Genomic DNA, 19,044 nt, shown 5'->3' on the forward strand with positions numbered 1-19,044 from the left:
GACAATATGCCATAGTCCTGTAATTACATGAGTACAAACTGAAGTTGATACATGTGTGTATTTCCATAAGGTGAACTACTGTAATCCATGTGTAACAGTGAACACATCACCATTGCTGTTGCATGTATCATTAATTTGTAATTATATAGTTATTAGAGACATTTAATTTAAAGTGGGCTGCTATATTCAATTTAAATTTAAAATCAAATGTTCATTTCAAGTGTGTGCATGTGTGTGTCTGAAGTATTAGTGTGTTGTGCCAAGTCATTGAGGAGTGGCTCGATGAAGCACTCCACTTAGATGGGACGGAGGATTCCAGTGTGCTGTCTGGAGGTTCTGGGTAGGAGTCACTCTCTCTATGACTGACCACTAGTCTGGGTAAGTTTATGGTCTTTTTTTAAATTTGTTACTATTTGTGAGCTATTTGTGTGACTTTTGTGTGACTTAACACAAAAATGTGTTTATTTAACTTAATAAACAGCTAATGAGCTGTTTATAGCCATACAGAAAAATGACATATTGAAAAGATGTAACAATGGACACCAACATCTTCTGCAAGTTTTCTTAAATTGGTTCCTGAGAAAGGTCCCTAAGAAAAGGTCTATGCCAGGTTCATAACGTGTCTTAAAATGCAAAACTGTTCTCATCTTTGTGCTCTTGAGTGTGTGTAGATTCTGTTCTTATCTAAGAACAAAGCCCACATAAGAAAACACTGGCAAATGTCAGAATCTTATCATGAAAACTGGTTTTAAGAAGAAATTTCTTCTTAAGAATGGTTGGTGAAGGAGGCCAAATGGATGATATCCATGTATTTTTTGGAATATACTCTGATATAAAAATTTATGACAATATATGGTCATATTTTCATAGCAGTGAAAGGCTAATCCATCACAGGATTATTTACAACAGGAAAAGAGCCCTTGATTAAAGAATGTTTGTGACGTAGGGAGTATGGAATTGTCTAAACGTGTTCTTAATCTTAACCATAATTCTACGGATAACAGTGATGATTCAGATTAATGTCTCCGAGGAGGTGAATTCCATGGCTTTAATTTAGCTACTTGCTCTTCAAGAAATATTTATGATACTTATTATTTACAACATATTATTTTTAGATGGGAGATAATTGTTCACTATTTCAAATGCTGCAAATACTGCAAAAGAGATACAGTACAGAAACCACTCTCATGCTTTTTCCTTTCTGTATTTTAGATCTTTCTTTCATTTATTTTGAACCAAAAATGAAGAGCCTAAAACTCTAAAGGTCATGCAGATGTTTTTATATCATTTGATAATATCAGCTTCCCACAATGAACAGACTAATAGAAATGGTCCAACATTACTTTGAACAAAATCTTACAGTGTTTTTAGCTTTTTTTCTTCTCCTGTACATCCTGTCATCTCACATTTAGTTTTATGTACTGCAAACTTGATAAACATACATAAATACATAAAATACATATATTAAGACACCTCAAACTGAATATTTTGCTGCTGTCGGAACAACACCTCTCCATAAAATCCAAAAATATCTCCAAAATGATAACTTTACAGGAGAAGGAAAAAACTTACTTTACCTTTAATGTAAGTCAATGGAACCAGACTTTCTTCCATATAATTTTGGGTCATTTGTTTTGGTCCCTTCATCGTGAAATTTACAGACTATGTAAAGGACAACAGGTATTTTCAAATTATGTCAAAAACTGAAAAACGACAAAAATGGAGATACACGGTTTTGTTTTGTCAGCAGTGCTATCCTATATATCACTCAACTATTTTGAGCTAAGGAATTATTTTTGATGATTTTGTATGTTTCAATGATGAATCAACTTATCGCAGTTTAGTTCAATCTGTTTCTACTGGCAACTTTCAAACCGCCATACATGTAAAATGAAACTACTGTTGGTTTTAATTGTTTCTCTCTCATTAACACAAATGTGTTGAATCGAGCTAAACTAAGTGAGCTGCGTTGCTTCAATGAAATATAGTGACTTGTTGGTTTGATTAACAGAACCTTGTTGGGTAAGACTTCTTTGCTATTGGCTCCTAATTTCATCTAAATAAAGGTTCTGTGCAGGTACATGTTTCATTCATCAAGGTGCAAACTATGTAAATGTACCTCAGAGGTACAACAGTGGGTTTAAGGTCTGATTGTGCACCTTAAATATGTTTTTCCAGGTGAAAAGTTCATATCTGTACCTTTTCATAACCAAATGTTTTAAAACAGAACAATAGAGTAAAAAGTCTGGAGACGAGACGGGGTGTGTGGAGTCAGTACAACTAATACAATTATGTTCCCTGACTCAAGGTACTGAGATGTACCCTTGAGGGTACCACCCCAGTGGTAAGAGGTGTACTGCCCCAGTGACAGTTTCAGACCTTTTTTTCTGAGAATATTTTTGCATATTGGGTGTTTCTTTCCCCTTGTTTTACTTTATTGCTTTCTTCTTAGGCGTGTCCTTTTCTTATGTTTTAATAGTTGCCTAGACTCATGCTATTGACTTATGTTAAAGGTCGAGTTAGTGTTTTTCTTGTAGCTGAGTGTGTCCCTATGGTGGTGGGGCATTACAGTGACCACATTCACACTGAGGGTTAACCCATGAGTGTTTGGCAAAATGGTCAATATTAGTGCATCAGAACTAGTTATACAATTAGGTATTAAAATATACAAGCAATGTTTGGCTAGCATAAAACATGAATTAAAAATAGCACAAATTTAAAAGAACTTGCAGAATCAAATGTCAACATTAATCTAACATGAAAAATCTAAGTTAATATACCATGCAGTGTTTAGTACCATTGAACTTAAATGTGCTAGTTTGTTCATCAATGTTTAAACTAGGGCAACAGTTATGTTATGTAAACTTATTTGGGCTTATAGTGTAGTTACCATTTCAGAGATACAAGGTTTTGTTACAACAGCAACAAAATAGTGTATATAGAGAGCAGAGGAGTGTTTAGTTAAAAAAAACAAATAAAAACAAACAAAAGTAGCAACTCAAAACAGCTCTGTTCTTTTCTTAGGCCATTCTGCCTATCTTCAGATTGCTGAAAATATGTTGTATATGGTTCTATACAGCACCTGAAATGGATATTTTATTGTTACAAGCGTGACACTGTAACAATAGCAGAACGCTTTTTGGTGCTATTTAGAACCATATGCAACACATTCCTCATCAGTCTGAAGAACCATTTGACCATGCAAAGAATTAAGCATGCAAATCATTCTTTGAGTGTTCATGGTTCTATATAAAACCATTGACTTCACTAAAGAACCCTTGAAAAAACATGTTTTTTAAGAGTGTAGAGTTCACGCAAGAACAAGGAGAACTAATCACCGTGTCAAACTGTGATGTGTGAACGATACGATCCAGAGTAGAAACCTTTACACTGAATGCTTCTTGAGCTCTGATGTTTAATAGCTTTCCAGTGCAAACCGCTCGTTTCTGGATCTTTCATTTACACTGTGTTGGGTAATTGTTAACTCATGATATAATGAAATTACATTTTGTCAGTAAATTACAATAATTTTGTCTCTATGAATTTCCAGTGAACATGACTGTATGATCCTACTGATTAATGACAAAGTTGCAAAGTCATTTATTAAATGTTTTTTTTACATTTAAAAAGATATTTACTACTATTAATGATTATGTAAACCACAAATAGACCCATTAAATAAATATCTCACTAAAGTATCTTAAAGTGGTCTTTCAAAGCTCACATGTTGTGCCTGGGAAAATGTCCTGTTTTCTTTCTCTGTCACTAGAATGTCTATCTATTTTTCCAAAAATAATTTTTATAAGCGAATATTATGAAGACTGTTTACTAAACAAGCTTATTAATGATCTGTGCTATTTGGCTATTTGTGTACCTTAGAATGTGTGAAATTAAGCAAAATCTTTGTTCTTGATTGTATTTTGATTTAACTGCATTAGTAATTTCACTTGTATGGGTTAATTTACAATGTTGAACAATTTTGGACTTAAGTACACAGTCTCAAAATTTGCTTCCCTGACAATTCAGTGACTCTGAATTATCCACTGTAGATACACTGTACATACATCTTGTCTTTAACCAACACTGAACTGAATATCTTCACAGCTATACTTATAATCCTGAACCTAATCTTGTTGTTTATCAGCTGAATCAATTTAGATTTTTATTACAGCATTAAGTATACAGAAACATTTTGATGATGCTTGTAACTGTAACTCAGCCTCTCTGGTCTTGTTTTTTGCAGGATCGGTCCAAAGATGGGGTGGATTCATGGATTACTTGGTGTTTTCATCATCTCATCATACTTTCTTGTCAGTCATGCCCAGAAAGTTGGTAGGAAATATTTTCACTGATTTTTATTGTGCATGAAGTCCTTTGTAATCCACATTTATAACTCAGAATTTACATTGATTTTAGGTTTAACTGAATAATTGAATTTGGGCCACCAGAAAAAAAAGATCCTGATTACACCAGGTCATTTCATCTGACTTGTATATGGATAGTATATCATTGTCACAAAAGAAAAAAAGAAAGAAAAAAGATGGCATTTCCTACTGAGGAAGAAGTTAAGACACTCTATGCCCTAACAGCCAGTATTTCCCCCTTTGGCTGAAACAACCTTAATCATTTTTTTATAACCATCTACCAGTCTATGACATTTTTCCTGCTCCTCCATGTAGAATTCTTTCAGCTGTGTGATGTTTGAGGGGTTTCTTGTATGCACAGCCCATTTCAAATCCCCCCACAGCATCCAGCATCTCAATAGAATTACAATCCAGGCTTTGATTTCCAGAACTCTCTACTTCTTTTTTTTCACCATTCCTTGGTGGATTTAACGTGATGTTTGGGTCTTTGTAGTGTTGCGTGGGCCACCTCCTTCAGCTTCAGTGTTTGGACAGATGATCTCACACTTTCCTCAAGCACCCTCTGATACAATAAAGAATTAATTGTGGATTCTGTGATGGAGAGCTTGCCAGGCCCCAAACCACCAGGCTTCACAGTTAGAATGAGGTTCCTGTTCTCAAATGCTCTTTTTGGTTTGCACCAAACATGTCTTCTGTGGCTGTGGCCAAATAATTCAACTTTGGATTAATCAGTCCAAAGCACATTGTTCAAGAGGTCTTGGTCTTTGTCTAGGTGGTCTCTGGCAAACTGCAGTCTTGCCCTGATGTAGTCTTGCCCTGTACATTTCTGCATAATTTACTTATTACTTAATAGAAAAAGTAATCGTACTACTTCAAAGTTACTCTCTAAAGCCCATACAATTCTGTACCAATTGGACAGTACAAGCCAAAGCCAATAGTCATTTCAGTATTTAAAAAAAAGCAATTATAATTTTTTCAAAGTTAATGGTTAATACTGTTAGAAAATTTAGAAATGGAAACAGCTACGTCCAAATAAAATCTGAAAAGTAAAGTATAAAGTAAAGCTTTCAGAGGTGTTCCTGAATGAATACTGACTCTGGCCTATTTAGGTGAGGTTGATGCTCTCTCTTCTTAAGCACAGGGTTCTTTATCCTTCAGTTTTCTATATGAGTTCTATTTGGTTCCCCTATGCCTTCACTGAGTTCTTCAGATTGATGGAGAACGTGTTGTAGATGAGTCTATATAGAACCTTGTGGTGTGCGCCCGTCCACAGGGCCCCGATGGCGGCCATGAGAGCCGGCAGGAAGGCGGGGCCTGAGCTCAGAGCGGGGACGAAACCTGACGAGAACGGTGGGGAAAGGACTCCTGGGCGCTGCCTCTGGTCCCGCAGTGAGGCCACGTTAAATGGCCTCACGTTCGATCCGGACAGACGGGCTGCCACTGGGGGGCGGTGACGAGGAGGCAGAGCAACGAGCTCTCTTTCCTTTATGGCTCGGGGGCTCACGCTGCTCTTAATGAGAGCCAACTGATGCTGATCTGGCTGGCAGCATGAGCGCCTTTTAAAAAAGAGCAGAGAGGGAACAGAGAGGGAGGGACGAGCAGCAGCAACAACAGAGGACTGAAGAGCTGAAAAGCTCGAGTGACAAAGGACTGAAAAGTCTAGCTTAAGCCACTGAAAAGCGGCCAGCTTTGATTTGGTTGTTTGGTTTAGTTTTGTCTTTGTTTGGTGAGTGAACATTAAAGAATGGCTGCTGCAAACATTCTTCCTGCCTTCAGTGTCCTCCTTGAGCCCAGGGTAGTGCAGGGCGTGCTAACCTTTCACCTAAACCTTTATATAGAACCTTCTACAGCACATTCTGAAGAACACTTTCATGATGCAAAGAACCTTTTCATCATACAAAGGGATTCTGTGAGTGTTCATGGTTCTTTACAGATCCATTTTCTTTATTAAATAACCCTTGAATGAACATCTTTTTTAGGAGTGTACTGTAGATGCTTTATGGATGCTTTTCTTGCATTTAACTTGCATTCAACTAAATATCTATTAAATATACCTGTTTCTAACCATAAACCTGGCCCTAACCATAACCCTAAACTTAACCTCAGCCCAAAATGTAAACTTAGCCTTTACCCTGGTCCTAAGCCTAATCCTAGTAATAACTATACCCCTAATTCTAACACTATTGACAACTTAGTTTCACCAGATCAGCATCTATAGATCATCAATTGGAGGCTACTCAAATAAAGCGTGACCCATAAAGTCAGTATTCTTATTCACTGTAATATGACAGGATTTTATATTGTAATGTGTTACACTACTTCATAAGCAATTTGTTACCCCCAACACTGTATTGAAGACACATGAAATGACCACATAGAATTTACATGATTCAAGTGACAATTTGTTGCGAATAAAATGTGTTACATCAATCAAATCCTTTCCAAAGAAAGCAAGTACATATGCTGAAAGATAGGATGTGTTGTTGTAACGTTTTATTCACATGCAACCACTTGACACATTAAAATCCTACAAATCGAGAATAATTCTTGAAAATCTATTATAACTAATGTTTACCTCTCACTCTCTCTTCCAGTTTGCACCCAAGAAGCCATGGCCGATATCGTTTTCTTAGTTGATGGCTCTGCCAGCATCGGCCTAAAAAACTTCCAGCAGATCCGGGATTTCCTCTTCTCACTGGTGTCAAACTTTGATGTTGCTCCTAATAAAGTCAGGATAGGCATGGTCCAGTACAGTGACACACCCCGTACCGAGTTTACCCTCAACAGGTACGAGGACAAGCAGGAGATCCTCGACTACATTAAGCGCTTGCCTTATAAGACTGGTGGCACCAACACTGGCATGGGTTTGGAATTCTTACTGAAAAAACACTTTGTGGAGGAGGCAGGAAGTCGAGCCAGACAACAGGTGCCTCAGATTGCAGTGGTCATCACAGATGGGGATTCTCAGGATGAGGTTGAGCCATTTGCTCAGGAGCTGAGGCAGAAGGGAATCAAAATATATGCCATTGGAATCAAAGACGCAGACGAGGCCTTGCTGAAGAAGATCGCAACCCAGCCGCATGACCAGCATGTGTACAGCGTGTCTGACTTTGCAGCCCTGCAGGGCATCTCGCAGAACATCATTCATGAGCTGTGCACCACAGTGGAGAAGGAGGGAGAGACCATCTTGCCGCCACAAGGTAAGAGCAGTTGTTTGAAAAATGGGATGAAATGGAAGTTTGTTGGTGATTGTTGTATTCATATGGAGCAGTGGATCCCAACCTTGGTGTTTTGTCTGATCTTACACTTTGCCTTTATTACAGCTTGCATTCTTTTCCAAAGACATCTGCAGGGATATTACTAAGTTCAGTCTTAGAATTGGTTGTATTTTAATCTTGTCATGACCCAAGTAATCCCAAATACATTTAATAATGACGCAAGTCCAGCATCTGTGGTGGACAGTCCATTGTTTAGAGAACACCAGCAGCTTCTTCGTTTAATTTGCAAAGGTTCTTCTTCTTGACAGCTACACAGGCTTTCAGACTCATAGCTTTGTCTTCTAACAAAAAACACCTATTTTTTTTTGGGATTTTGTTTTTAGATCTGAAGCAAGAGTGAAGCTTGATTTTGATGAAAGATGAAGCTGAAAGTTCTGTTTATCTGATGGTGACAGTTTTGGTGGTCGACCAGGTCTTGCACAGATGTTAGGGACAGGAATCAAATGCTTAAGGATCAGAATTGGGAAGCACTGTTTTAGAACCTTAGAGAACTGCACTCTAGTAGTAAAGCACCCAGTTACATGCGTTTCAGTTGGAGCTGTTTTTAATTTGCAACACCACTGTGATGATTGATGCCTTGCCTGATTAAATAGCAAACTAAAACCATGTCCTTCCTCCTAGAATGCAATGAGATGGCTTCGGCAGATATTGTGCTGCTTGTTGATTCATCGGACACCGTTGGAGACATCAATTTTGTAGAGATACAGCATTTTCTTCGTGCATTTGTAGAGACACTTGACATAAAACCAGATAAGGTGAGAGTTGGACTTGTCCAGTACAGTGATAAACCTTACCAGGAATTCCTGTTGGGTGAATATGCAGACAAGGCAGACCTGCTAAAGAAGCTTGACAACATCAGATACCATAAGGGCAGCGCAAACACTGGGATTGCCCTCGACTTCATTCGGGAGAACTACTTCAACCAAGCCAGAAAGAATGTCCCCCATATTGCCATAGTGATCACAGATGGGGTGTCAAGTGATGCTGTGGAGGAACCTGCACAAAAGCTCCGAATGCAGGGAGTCATCAACTTTGTAGTTAAAACTGGGGGGGGCAATATTGTGCAACTACATGCCATCGCTAATAGTCCCCAGGAACAATTCCTGTTTAGTGCTGACAGTCACCAAAAGCTGCAGGAACTGGTGGAGAATCTGCGCAGAAAAGTATGCATTGCTGTTGATGACCAGTTACGAGGTAAATAGCAGATCTTTGGTTTATTGAATTTTTATGGTTCACACTTTGATTAAGACCCAATTAGGCAGGCAAGATGAGCTTAATAAAGCTACTCTGGAGAGATAGCTGAAGCCCTAGGTTTACAATGTTATTCACACTAAGACAAGCCATGCTATGGTGTAATGAAAACTGCTGATGCTTAGACTTTTGTCCCTCAATATATCCTAAAAATCATATATTCAAATAGTCTCACAGTGTAGAAAATTGATGAAGGATAATTTAAGTGGTTAAAATGGAAGGCTATCATTCTACACTCTTAAAGTGTAAAGAAAGATGGTTCTTCAAGGGTTCTTTAGTAAAGAAAATCGTTCTATATAGAACCATGAACACTCAAATAATCCTCAGCATGACAAAAGGGTTCTTTGCATTGTGAAGTGGTTCTTTAGGCTGGTGAAGAATGTCTTATGTATGGTTCTATATAGAACCTTTTTGAAAAGGGATCCATATGAAAACCAAAAAGTGTTCTTCTATTGTTACATTGTCAAGCTTGTGACAATACAAGAACCCCTTTTGGTGCTATATAATACCCTTTTCAAAAAGGTTCTATATAGAGCAATATACAGCACATTCTCCATGTATCTGAAGAACCCTTTCATGATGCAATGAACCCTTCAGCCATGAAAAGGGTTCTTTGAGTGATTTTGGTACAATTATGTTCCCTAACTAAGGTACTAGATGCACACTTGAGTGTACCACCCTACATTATTAGAAATAAAGATACTATGCAGGTACATTTTGCGTTTATCAAGGTACAAACTACGTAAATGTACACTATATAAAGGTATGAAACTATCACTGGGGCAGTACCCCTCTTGTCACTGGGGTGGTACCCTCAAGGGTACATCTCAGTACCTTTATTTCAGGAACATAACTGTACCATAATCCATTGAAATGATATTTTCCAAGTTGCATTGACTCTACACACCCCGTCTCGTCTCCAGGCTTTTTATTTTATTGTTCTGTTTTAAAACATTAGGTACTGAAAAGATACAGATACGTACTTTTCACCTGAAAAGACTTATTTAGTGTACACAGTTGGACCTTAAAACCACTGTTGTACCTTTGAGGGAACATTTACATTGTTTGTTCCTGATGAATGAAAAATGTACTTTACAGAACTTTTCTAACAGTGTACCATCAAAAGTACAACAGTGGTTTTAAGGTCCAACTGTAAACCTTAAATACGTTTTTCCCACAATGTATACTAGTTATAACTCTAAAATTCTTGTCTCTTCCCACTGTAGCTTTTTCCTTGAAGTTTGCAGATGTCTTTTTCCTGGTCGACAGTACAGCATCTAGAGCAGAGACTCAACAAATTCGGAGTCTCTTAACACGGGTGTTCAACCAGCTCAACGTAGGGAAGAACACTAACCGTGTTGGCCTAGCGCAGTTCAGCGAGGATGTTGAAGAGGAGTTTCTCTTCAACACTAATAAGACCAAAAGCGAGATTCTGACGACCATCCGAAATCTGCAACTGAGGCCTAAAGGGTTGCGCAGAATTGGACATGCCATTGAACACGCTCGCACGCACTTCTTCAACACTGCAGCTGGTAGTCGCATCGCCGAGGGCTTCAAACAGTACCTGTTGGTTGCAACTGCAGGCAAATCAGATGACGGGGTCCTTCGTCCAGCACGTACACTCAAAAAAGAGGCAGTGAAAGTGATCACTGTTGGCGTGGGTCGAACAGAAAACGATGAGCTGGAGGACATCTCCAGTCCCACACTGATCTACAAGCTAGATCCGAGAACACTTCCACAGTTGCCTCCAAAAATCAAGGCTGTGGTTGAATCACAAGAGGAGCTCAATGTCACAGACGGTAAATGTGTTCTTTACTATATATTGTGCAAAAGTCAGAGACCACCCTACTTAATTTCAGATCTACACAGTCAGTAGTTATTTAGTTAGATGTCATGTTAGATAAAGAGCAGAAAAATAACAGAAAAATACACTAAAACTAACCCTAAAAGCTAAATAGAGCATAAATTATTCAGTATTTAGCGTCACTCTTTGTCTTTATCACAGCTTCCATTCTTTTCAGGAGACTTTAAGTTTGTCAAAGAAATTTGCAGGGATAATTTTTCCCACCTCCAAAGTTTAGTCTTAGAAGTTGGGTGCATTTTCATTTGAGCACAATTATGTGTGTAGATTCTGTTCTTACCTATGAACAAATCCCAAAAAGGAAACATTAATGAATGTCAAAATCAAAAGTGGGTTTTAAGAAGAATATTTTTCTTAAGAACAGTCAGTGTTTCAGGCCCCATGATTGAAAAAGAGATTTGTGAGTGTGAAGAAAGTATGAAAGGTTCTGGATGTGAAGGTTCTAAGTCAATTTAAGTGTTCTTTCTAGAACTCTGCTTCTCTAAAACGCTTGTTTTATACTCAGTCATGTGTTTTTAATTAGTACCTCTTAGTATTCCAGCCTTTTGTTGCCCCGTCCCAACTTTTTTGAGATACATTGCTGCCTTCAAGTTCTAAATGAGCTAATATTTTTCATGAAATGGTAAAATGTCTCACTTTCAACATCTGATATGTGCTCTATGTTCTTTTGGGAATAAAATATGAGTTTATGAGATTTGTAAATCATTGCGTTCTGTTTTTATTTATACTTATTTACATTTTACACAGGGTCCCAACCTTTTTGTAACTGGGGTTGTACATTAAGTGGAACTCCTTTAAACTTTTAAAAGATTTTTCACACTCACAAACCTCACTGACAACAAACTGTTCTCCAAAGAATCATCCCTTAAAAGATTTTTTTAGGGAACCAAACATAGTTCTTCTAAAACATGGTGCAAATAACCCTTTTTGGTGCCTTTATTTTTAGCAGGGGGTTTAGTTGCATTGAAACAAAGTGATTGACCTTTGCTGGGTGTACATTTTTACAGATTGTAGGTCCGCTGAGGTGGCAGACATTGTGTTCATTGTGGATGAATCTGGCAACATGGGGCCTGAAAACTTCCAGCTTGTACGTGACTTCCTCCAGAATACCATTTCAGGCCTTGACGTGGGCAGGGACAAAGTGAGGATTGCGATCGTCCACTACAGTGATGTGCCCAGGGCAGATGTTTATCTAAACACTTTTGATGACAAGAGTGAAATCCTGCAGTACGTTAAGACGCTGTCTTACGGCAGAGGGAAAACAAACACTGGAGCTGCTCTAAAATTTGCCAAGGACCAGGTTTTCACCAAGGCGAGAGGAAGTCGGACCGATGAATACGTTCAACAGATAGCGGTGGTCATCACTGATGGAAAGTCCTCGGATGACTTTAGCGGTCCGGCAGCAGAATTGCGCCGCTCGGGTGTGAAGGTTTTTGCCCTGGGCATTAAAAACGTCAATGTAGATGATCTGAAAAAGATCTCATCCTATCCACCCAGAAAATACGTGTTCAACGTGGAGAGTTTCACTAAGCTCAACGCACTGTCGAACATGCTAACGAAGAGCCTTTGTAGGAATATTGAACATGATGTGTTGATGATTCCGAAAAGTATCACTATTCAAAAAGGTATTTAACAATTACTCTGAGCTATTTCAATGTCCTGTATGTGATATAGATGGAATTAGGGTATTCATTTGTTTTAGACCTTACAAAATTGTGATTGCTACTACTACAAATACCATTATCTCTATACAGATTCTCTAGATTGAAATAATTTAATGGCCAGTCTTTGTCCTTAATTTCAGGCTGCAAGTTTACCGCTGAAGCTGACATCTACTTCCTCGTGGACGAATCAGGGAGCATCACCTATGATGACTTTGATGACATGAAAGCTTTCATTTTAGAGTTCCTTCATATGTTTCAGATTGGACCCGAACAAGTGCGCATTGGTGTGGTGAAGTTTGCAGACAAAGCAACCCATCGTGTTCCGCTTGAATGCTTATGACACCAAACCCGCTTTGGAAAAAGCAGTGAAAGATCTCTTCCAGGAGGGAGGCGGCACCAGGACCGATCTGGGACTGGAAGAGATGATCCCTCTCTTCAAGCAGGCTAAGCAAACACGCAAAGAAAAGGTTCGGGAGTTGCTGATCGTGATCACAGATGGCAAATCTGAGCCGGGAGGTACACCAGTAAAAGTTCCTGCTGAACAACTGAGGAAGCAGAACGTCACAATCTATGCTGTTGGAGTGAAGAACGCAGACATGGCTGAGTTGGAAGACATGTCTGGCAGCCCTAAAAGGACATTTTATGTGAAAAACTATGATGCCCTTAAGCTTATCAAAACAAAAATCCTCAAAGAAATTTGTTCGTTTGAAGGTAAGTGTTTGGGAAGTGTTGCAAGCTTTATTGATTTATATCTTATGAAGTAGCAGCCCAGTTTATTTAATACCTGTTCGTCTTTGGTAAGTAGAATTAGAATTCGGAGCCATCAGCCCTTAGACCTCTGCATTTAACCCATCCATGCAGTGAAACACCACATACAGACTAGGGAACACACACACTAGGGGGCAGTGAGCACACTTGCCCGGAGCAGTGCGCAGCCCTATCCACGGCACCCAGGGAGCAGTTGGGGGTTAGGTGCCTTGACAAGGGCACTTCAGTCACGTACTGTTGGCCGAGGGGATCGAACCCGTGACCTTCCAGTCACAAGGCTGGTTCCCTAACCTCCAGCCCATGACTGCCCAAAAAGTATGCAAATGTTATAATTCTTATTAACAAAGCACATATTAATTATTATTAGTCTTTAAGGCTACATTCACACAACAGGTAAAAGTGGCCCAACTCTGATTTTCTCACCAAATCTGATTTTTTTGTTTGGCTGTTCACAAAATCTTTTTAATGTGATCTATATGCGACATTAGTCTGAACAGATCAGCTCCTAAACTGACCTTCTTGTGCAAAAGAACAACACTTCATGTTGCTTCACATAGCGCACTAATCCAGATGTAAACAATCATGACTGCCAACTAATGCCAGTCCACTCCCGCTTTCAGTTTCATCTTCGCCAGAATCACAGGAGGATCATGAAGCTTCACTGACTGACAGCTAAGCTCATCACCCAGAATGTGTTTGAGTTCGCCTTTAAAAGGGCGTGGTCACTTCTTTGGCTCGTGTCCTCAGATTCTTTAAACTTTGCTTTCAGGCTTTTAACTGTTCTTCGACATTGCAGCCTCCTTCTCCTACGGCTGCGTTCGGCCATTTCTTTCAAAATCTCTTTGAACACGGAGGGTTTTGGATACGTCTCTTCTAATTTTTTGGTACAGAAACATCACCTCAAATGTTTATGAGTCTCAGCAGTGCAAAATTATGACGAATGTTGAGTTGGATTGATGTAAAAGTCGCATGAATTCCGATCTTGCTGTTCAGACTGAGTCGCGTTGCTGCATATTGGATACGTATCAGATTTCAGTACCACATATGAAAGCGTCTCAAATTGGAATTGAAAATGTCAGATTCAGTGTGTTTTTTGCTGTTCACACTGACACACAGACAACACACAGATTTGGGACACTTTTGCCTGCTGTGTGAACAAAGCCTATCTCTTTATGCTTATGTGACTGTAAAGATTTTCTTCTATGAGTTATATGTGTTTGATAGCTTGTGACACAAGTTATCAAGCACCAACAGAGCAATACTTGTGATATCCCTTCTTGTAATGCATGGTTTAACCTAAAGTGTGGGAACAAACTATTTGCTGTGATATGATCAGGTCATGGCCATGACTTAGCAAGGCATGATTAAATTGTGGCCATGATTTAGTAAAGACATGGGAATTAAATAATTAAGCTATGTAATTATCTCATTAAGTAATTAAGACACAAGAACAAGATAACTAAGCCATAATAAGTTGCGGCCACAACTTAGTAGGACATGAGGACAAGATAATGAAGTCATGTCCATGACTAAGTAAGACATGAGAATGAGATAAATAAGTCATGGTCATGATCTCGAACAAGATAATTAAGTTGTGGCCATGACTTAGTATGACATGGAAATGAGATAATTAAGTAGTGGCCATGCATTAAGATCCTTTTTCCACAGCTTAGTAAGTTGTGGCCATATGTTATTTTCACTGAGAGGGGATGTCATTAAGGTACAGAACACATCAGTGAAATTACCTTATTTTCTTCCTGTACTACAGCTTGCAGTGACCTTTTGGCGGACGTTGTCTTCCTTGTCGATGGTGCAGATGCAGTTGACCCTGCAGATTTTGAGCAAATGAAGGAATTAATAGGACTTGCTGTAGAAAAGCTTCCCATTCGAGAAAACGGGGTGCGACTTGCTGTCATTCAGTATAGCACCAACACAAAAGTGGAATTTGCTTTGAATTCCTTTTATGATAAAGACAAGCTTCAGAAAGAAATAATTTCAATAAAGCAGCTCAAAGGCAAAACTTACACAGGAAAAGCACTTACAGAAGTGTCGCAGGCTTTTGAGGAGTCCAACGGGGGACGCACTAATGTTTTGCAGTTCCTGGTGGTCATTACTGATAGCTTGTCCAAAGATGACGTAGCATTGCCTGCTAAGGCTCTTAGAGAGAAGAACATCAACGTTTTTGCTGTTGGTCTGGAGCATGCTAGCAGATCTGAGCTGTTTTCTATCTCTGGATCCTATGAGAGAACATACCTGGAGAACCTGGAGGACTTTGCTTCAATCCAAGCTTTGGGCAGTGAGGTCATTTTCAAGATCTGCAATACTGGTAAGTCAGAGACATGACATCAACTGAAACAAAGATTGATATTCCAAAAGAAGGCCTCGTCCACATATCTGGACATTTTTGAAAATGTCAGTTTTCTTCAAAAAATTAGATGTCAGCATTTTGGAAAAAGCTAAGTTTTTGAACATCTTAATCATCCTTCTTCTTACGCCAAACCCACCTTGAGTGTTGCTAAAAGGGTCTAGCAAACTCCAGGTGCTCACGTTTGAGTTTAGATGAAAGAAAAGGCTTTCTTCTTGCATGCCTTCTGAGCACTTTGTTGGCATAGAAGTGGCATCTACTTGTAGATTTAGAGACATAGGCCCAATCCCCTTTCTTATTTTTACCCCTCCCTCATGTTTTTGAGTGCCACCTTGCCCCTTTGAAATGAGTTACAAGTTGTAGTGATTGAAATCTCCCGCTTCAAAATGGGACAATGCTCAAGGAAAAAGGAACATTACTTCATTAACAGGCTCCTAACGCTGCTCTGTAGGCGACCCTGCCAGTCTGCTGTGATAGCAGAGGAGGGTAAAGTTCAGCTCCTCACTGCTGGGCTTTAGTTACATTTAGGGAATCATATGCCTTCAAAGAGAGGTGATGTGATAATTATTCCTTTTTGGTGACATAAAGCTGAAGTCAGCTACTTACCAGTTTTTTGTTTGCATTTTCCTGTTCCACCTTAAATGCAGCACCAATTACATTCTGGTGCTTCAGGCGTCAGTACTGCTGGACTATTTAAGGTGGAACAGGAAATTTAGCCAGCAACCGAGACATCAGCATAATATTAACGATATTTAATGCTTGCTATAAAGAAAAGGACCACTATGAATTTAAATGACTCAAACTAAGACAATATGATGATTATTATAATTTTTAACATAAAAAATACTCATACTTCAGTTTGGTCACTCTTGCCACCATCTTGACGTTTTTTCTTTTTTCTTCATAACACTCCGTTTGGAGTGTGACTCTGAAAAACCTCCGTTTGGAGGACCATGTAGCCCTAACATTTCACCCTACCCTTCTATCTCAACAAAAACTCTCTCACTCTACCACCCTACCACAAAAAGGAGGGCTAAGGGCTAAGTGGTAGGTGCAAGGGGTGAAATGGGATTGGGCCCCAAAATGCTATCATCACCTGCTTACTGTGCATGGGGGTAAAATAAACATGCATCCTCTTTCAGGCAGGTTTACTACAGCTCTGGTAGTTTTAAAACCTTAATTATTACTCTATCAGTGGATGTGGGCTTAAGTGTAGGTTTAGCTATTTTATATATTCATTGGCTGATTTATGAAGGTCAGTGTTTCACATGTTGATGAATGAAGGGAATTTGGCCTCTGTGTGTTTTATGTATATTCTGCAGAATTTTAAACAGGAACATGCTTCAGTTACATTTTATTCATAAGAATGTTTAGGGGTGCCAATGATTGTGATATACTGATTTTTTGTTTCCTGACATCAATTAACAACTGGATTTTTCACAAATATTTAGTGTAAGAGTAAGTTACTAACAGACAAGACCAAGGGTGCCACATTTGGAGCTGAATGTATCTAACAAGGCATAAATATGTTGGTATTTTGGCAACCATTCAATTAATTTTTTCACAAAACCTTCTTACGTTTCTCTAGATTGCCAGAGACCTGAGCTAGTGGACATAATCTTCCTGGTGGATGGAGCTGGTAGCGTTGACAAAGCAACATTCCAGGGTATAAAAACCTTCATGGAGACTGTGGTGGCCAAGACAGAGGTTGGAGAAAAACGGGTTCGCTTTGGTGTCATCGTCTACTCCGACAAACCTCAATCCGACTTCACCTTGAACCAGTACTACAGCAAAGCGGAGGTTCTGAAGGCCATCTCAGAGCTGCGCTCCCTTGGAGGACACAGAAACACAGCCCAGGCTCTGAAGTACGCACTCTCCTACTTCTCTGCAGCACACGGAGGACGGCGTGCCCAACATGTTCCCCAAGTTCTGTTTCTTATCACAGATGGCCCAGTTGCTGACTCTTTTGGTCCAGACTGGCCTGAAGTTCTTTCAGCATCAGAGGTCAACATGTTTGCTATTGGAGTGGGAGAAGCTCGTGAGGCTGAGCTGAGGAGAATCACAGGAAACAACCAGAGGGCCTTCTATGTGGACAACTTTCAAGCTTTAGAAACGCTGTGCAAACCTATCACCCATCAACTCTGCAATCTGACAAAACCAGGTAAACTTCTTTCAGATACTGTAAGCTTTTTCAGTTTGATGTGATGTGTTAACCAAGTTTCCTATTTTTCTGTTTAGTGTGTGAGAAGGAGCTGGGGGACCTAGTCTTTTTGATCGATGGATCAGAATCAATTAGTTCACAAAACTGGAAAGTCCTAAAGAGTTCCATGATCAACCTTGTCAGAAAACTGGACATCGCACCAGACAGATGGCGGGTTAGTGTGGCCCAGTTCAGCGACATAGTCCTGGATCACTTCTACTTAGATAAATACAGCAATTTAGCAGGAGTGGAAAAAGGCATAGAAGACATTTCCCAAAGGAAGCAAGGCACAAACACCTGGAGTGCCTTGAAAGTGGTGCAAAACTACTTTAAACCAGAGCATGGATGCAGGATAAACAAGGGAGTTTCTCAGAATTTGCTACTGATCACCGATGGGAAAGCTAATGATGAGGAGAATCTGGGTGCTCTAGCTGAACTTAGAGCTAAGAACATTGAAATATTTGCCATTGGCATTGGCAAAGATGTAAACCACTTTCAACTTCTCAAAATAGCAGGCTCACAAGAGCGGGTCTTCTTCGAGAACTTTGAGAGCCTTCCACTGAAGACGACTACGGAGAAAGTGCTCCAAGCCCTTTGTGCCCCAGATCCAATTCCTGATCCACATGGTAAGTTTGTAATTTTCTAGTCTGAAAAAAAATATAGAGATTCCTAGAGTTTTAACATCTGGAGAACAATCGATAACACAAGCAAAGCAAGCTAGGTAGCAAAACGCTGACGGAACTGTCTTGGGGAGACTTTTCAGTCATGCAATGTATATTACAGCCATGGTCTAACAACAGCATTGATGTCCATTGGACAGTGTTGATAAGGGCACCATCTACCTTGATCTCCACCTTCACAAGGCACTGGACTGGTTTAGAAAACACTTAGTTTGTTCCCCTGCTAAAAAGTCAGTGTTCCCACCCACATTCTGCCCAAAAAGTTCTCATTGTTGTCTTCAGACATTCTTGTTACAGGATCACTTCTTGTCTTGTGAGATTAAGGTAAACTATGCTTATAATTTATACAGAATCAAGAAATAGCTGTCTATAAATATAGGGTTTTATGATCCAACAGAGGGCGGCACGGTGGCGTAGTGGGTAGCGCTGTCGCCTCACAGCACGAATGGCCTGGGTTCGATTCCCAGCCGGGCGACCAGGGTCATTTCTGTGTGGAGTTTGCCTGTTCTCCTCGTGTCTGTGTGGGTTTCCTCCGGGTACTCCGGTTTCCTCCCACAGTCCAAAAACATGCAGTCAGGCTAATTGGACACGCTAAATTGCCCCTAGGTGTGAG

General features: G+C 39.6%; 1 protein-coding gene across 1 annotated transcript in view; it reads left to right on the forward strand.

Annotated features, from left to right (window-relative positions):
* Positions 1-290: 290 nt before the first annotated feature.
* LOC118810979 (collagen alpha-4(VI) chain) overlaps positions 291-19,044 on the forward strand; it is a 43,483-nt gene continuing 24,729 nt past the window's right edge. The window contains 11 exon segments of the mRNA XM_036575162.1: positions 291-378; positions 4,244-4,332; positions 6,959-7,564; positions 8,264-8,836; positions 10,120-10,692; positions 11,762-12,379; positions 12,559-12,722; positions 12,724-13,129; positions 14,955-15,512; positions 17,140-17,712; positions 17,790-18,377. Of these exon segments, the coding sequence (XP_036431055.1) occupies positions 4,257-4,332; positions 6,959-7,564; positions 8,264-8,836; positions 10,120-10,692; positions 11,762-12,379; positions 12,559-12,722; positions 12,724-13,129; positions 14,955-15,512; positions 17,140-17,712; positions 17,790-18,377 (4,735 nt within the window). The 5' untranslated portion in view covers positions 291-378; positions 4,244-4,256.

The sequence above is a fragment of the Colossoma macropomum genome, unplaced genomic scaffold, assembly GCF_904425465.1.
Source record: "Colossoma macropomum unplaced genomic scaffold, Colossoma_macropomum, whole genome shotgun sequence".
Lineage (NCBI taxonomy): Eukaryota > Metazoa > Chordata > Actinopteri > Characiformes > Serrasalmidae > Colossoma > Colossoma macropomum.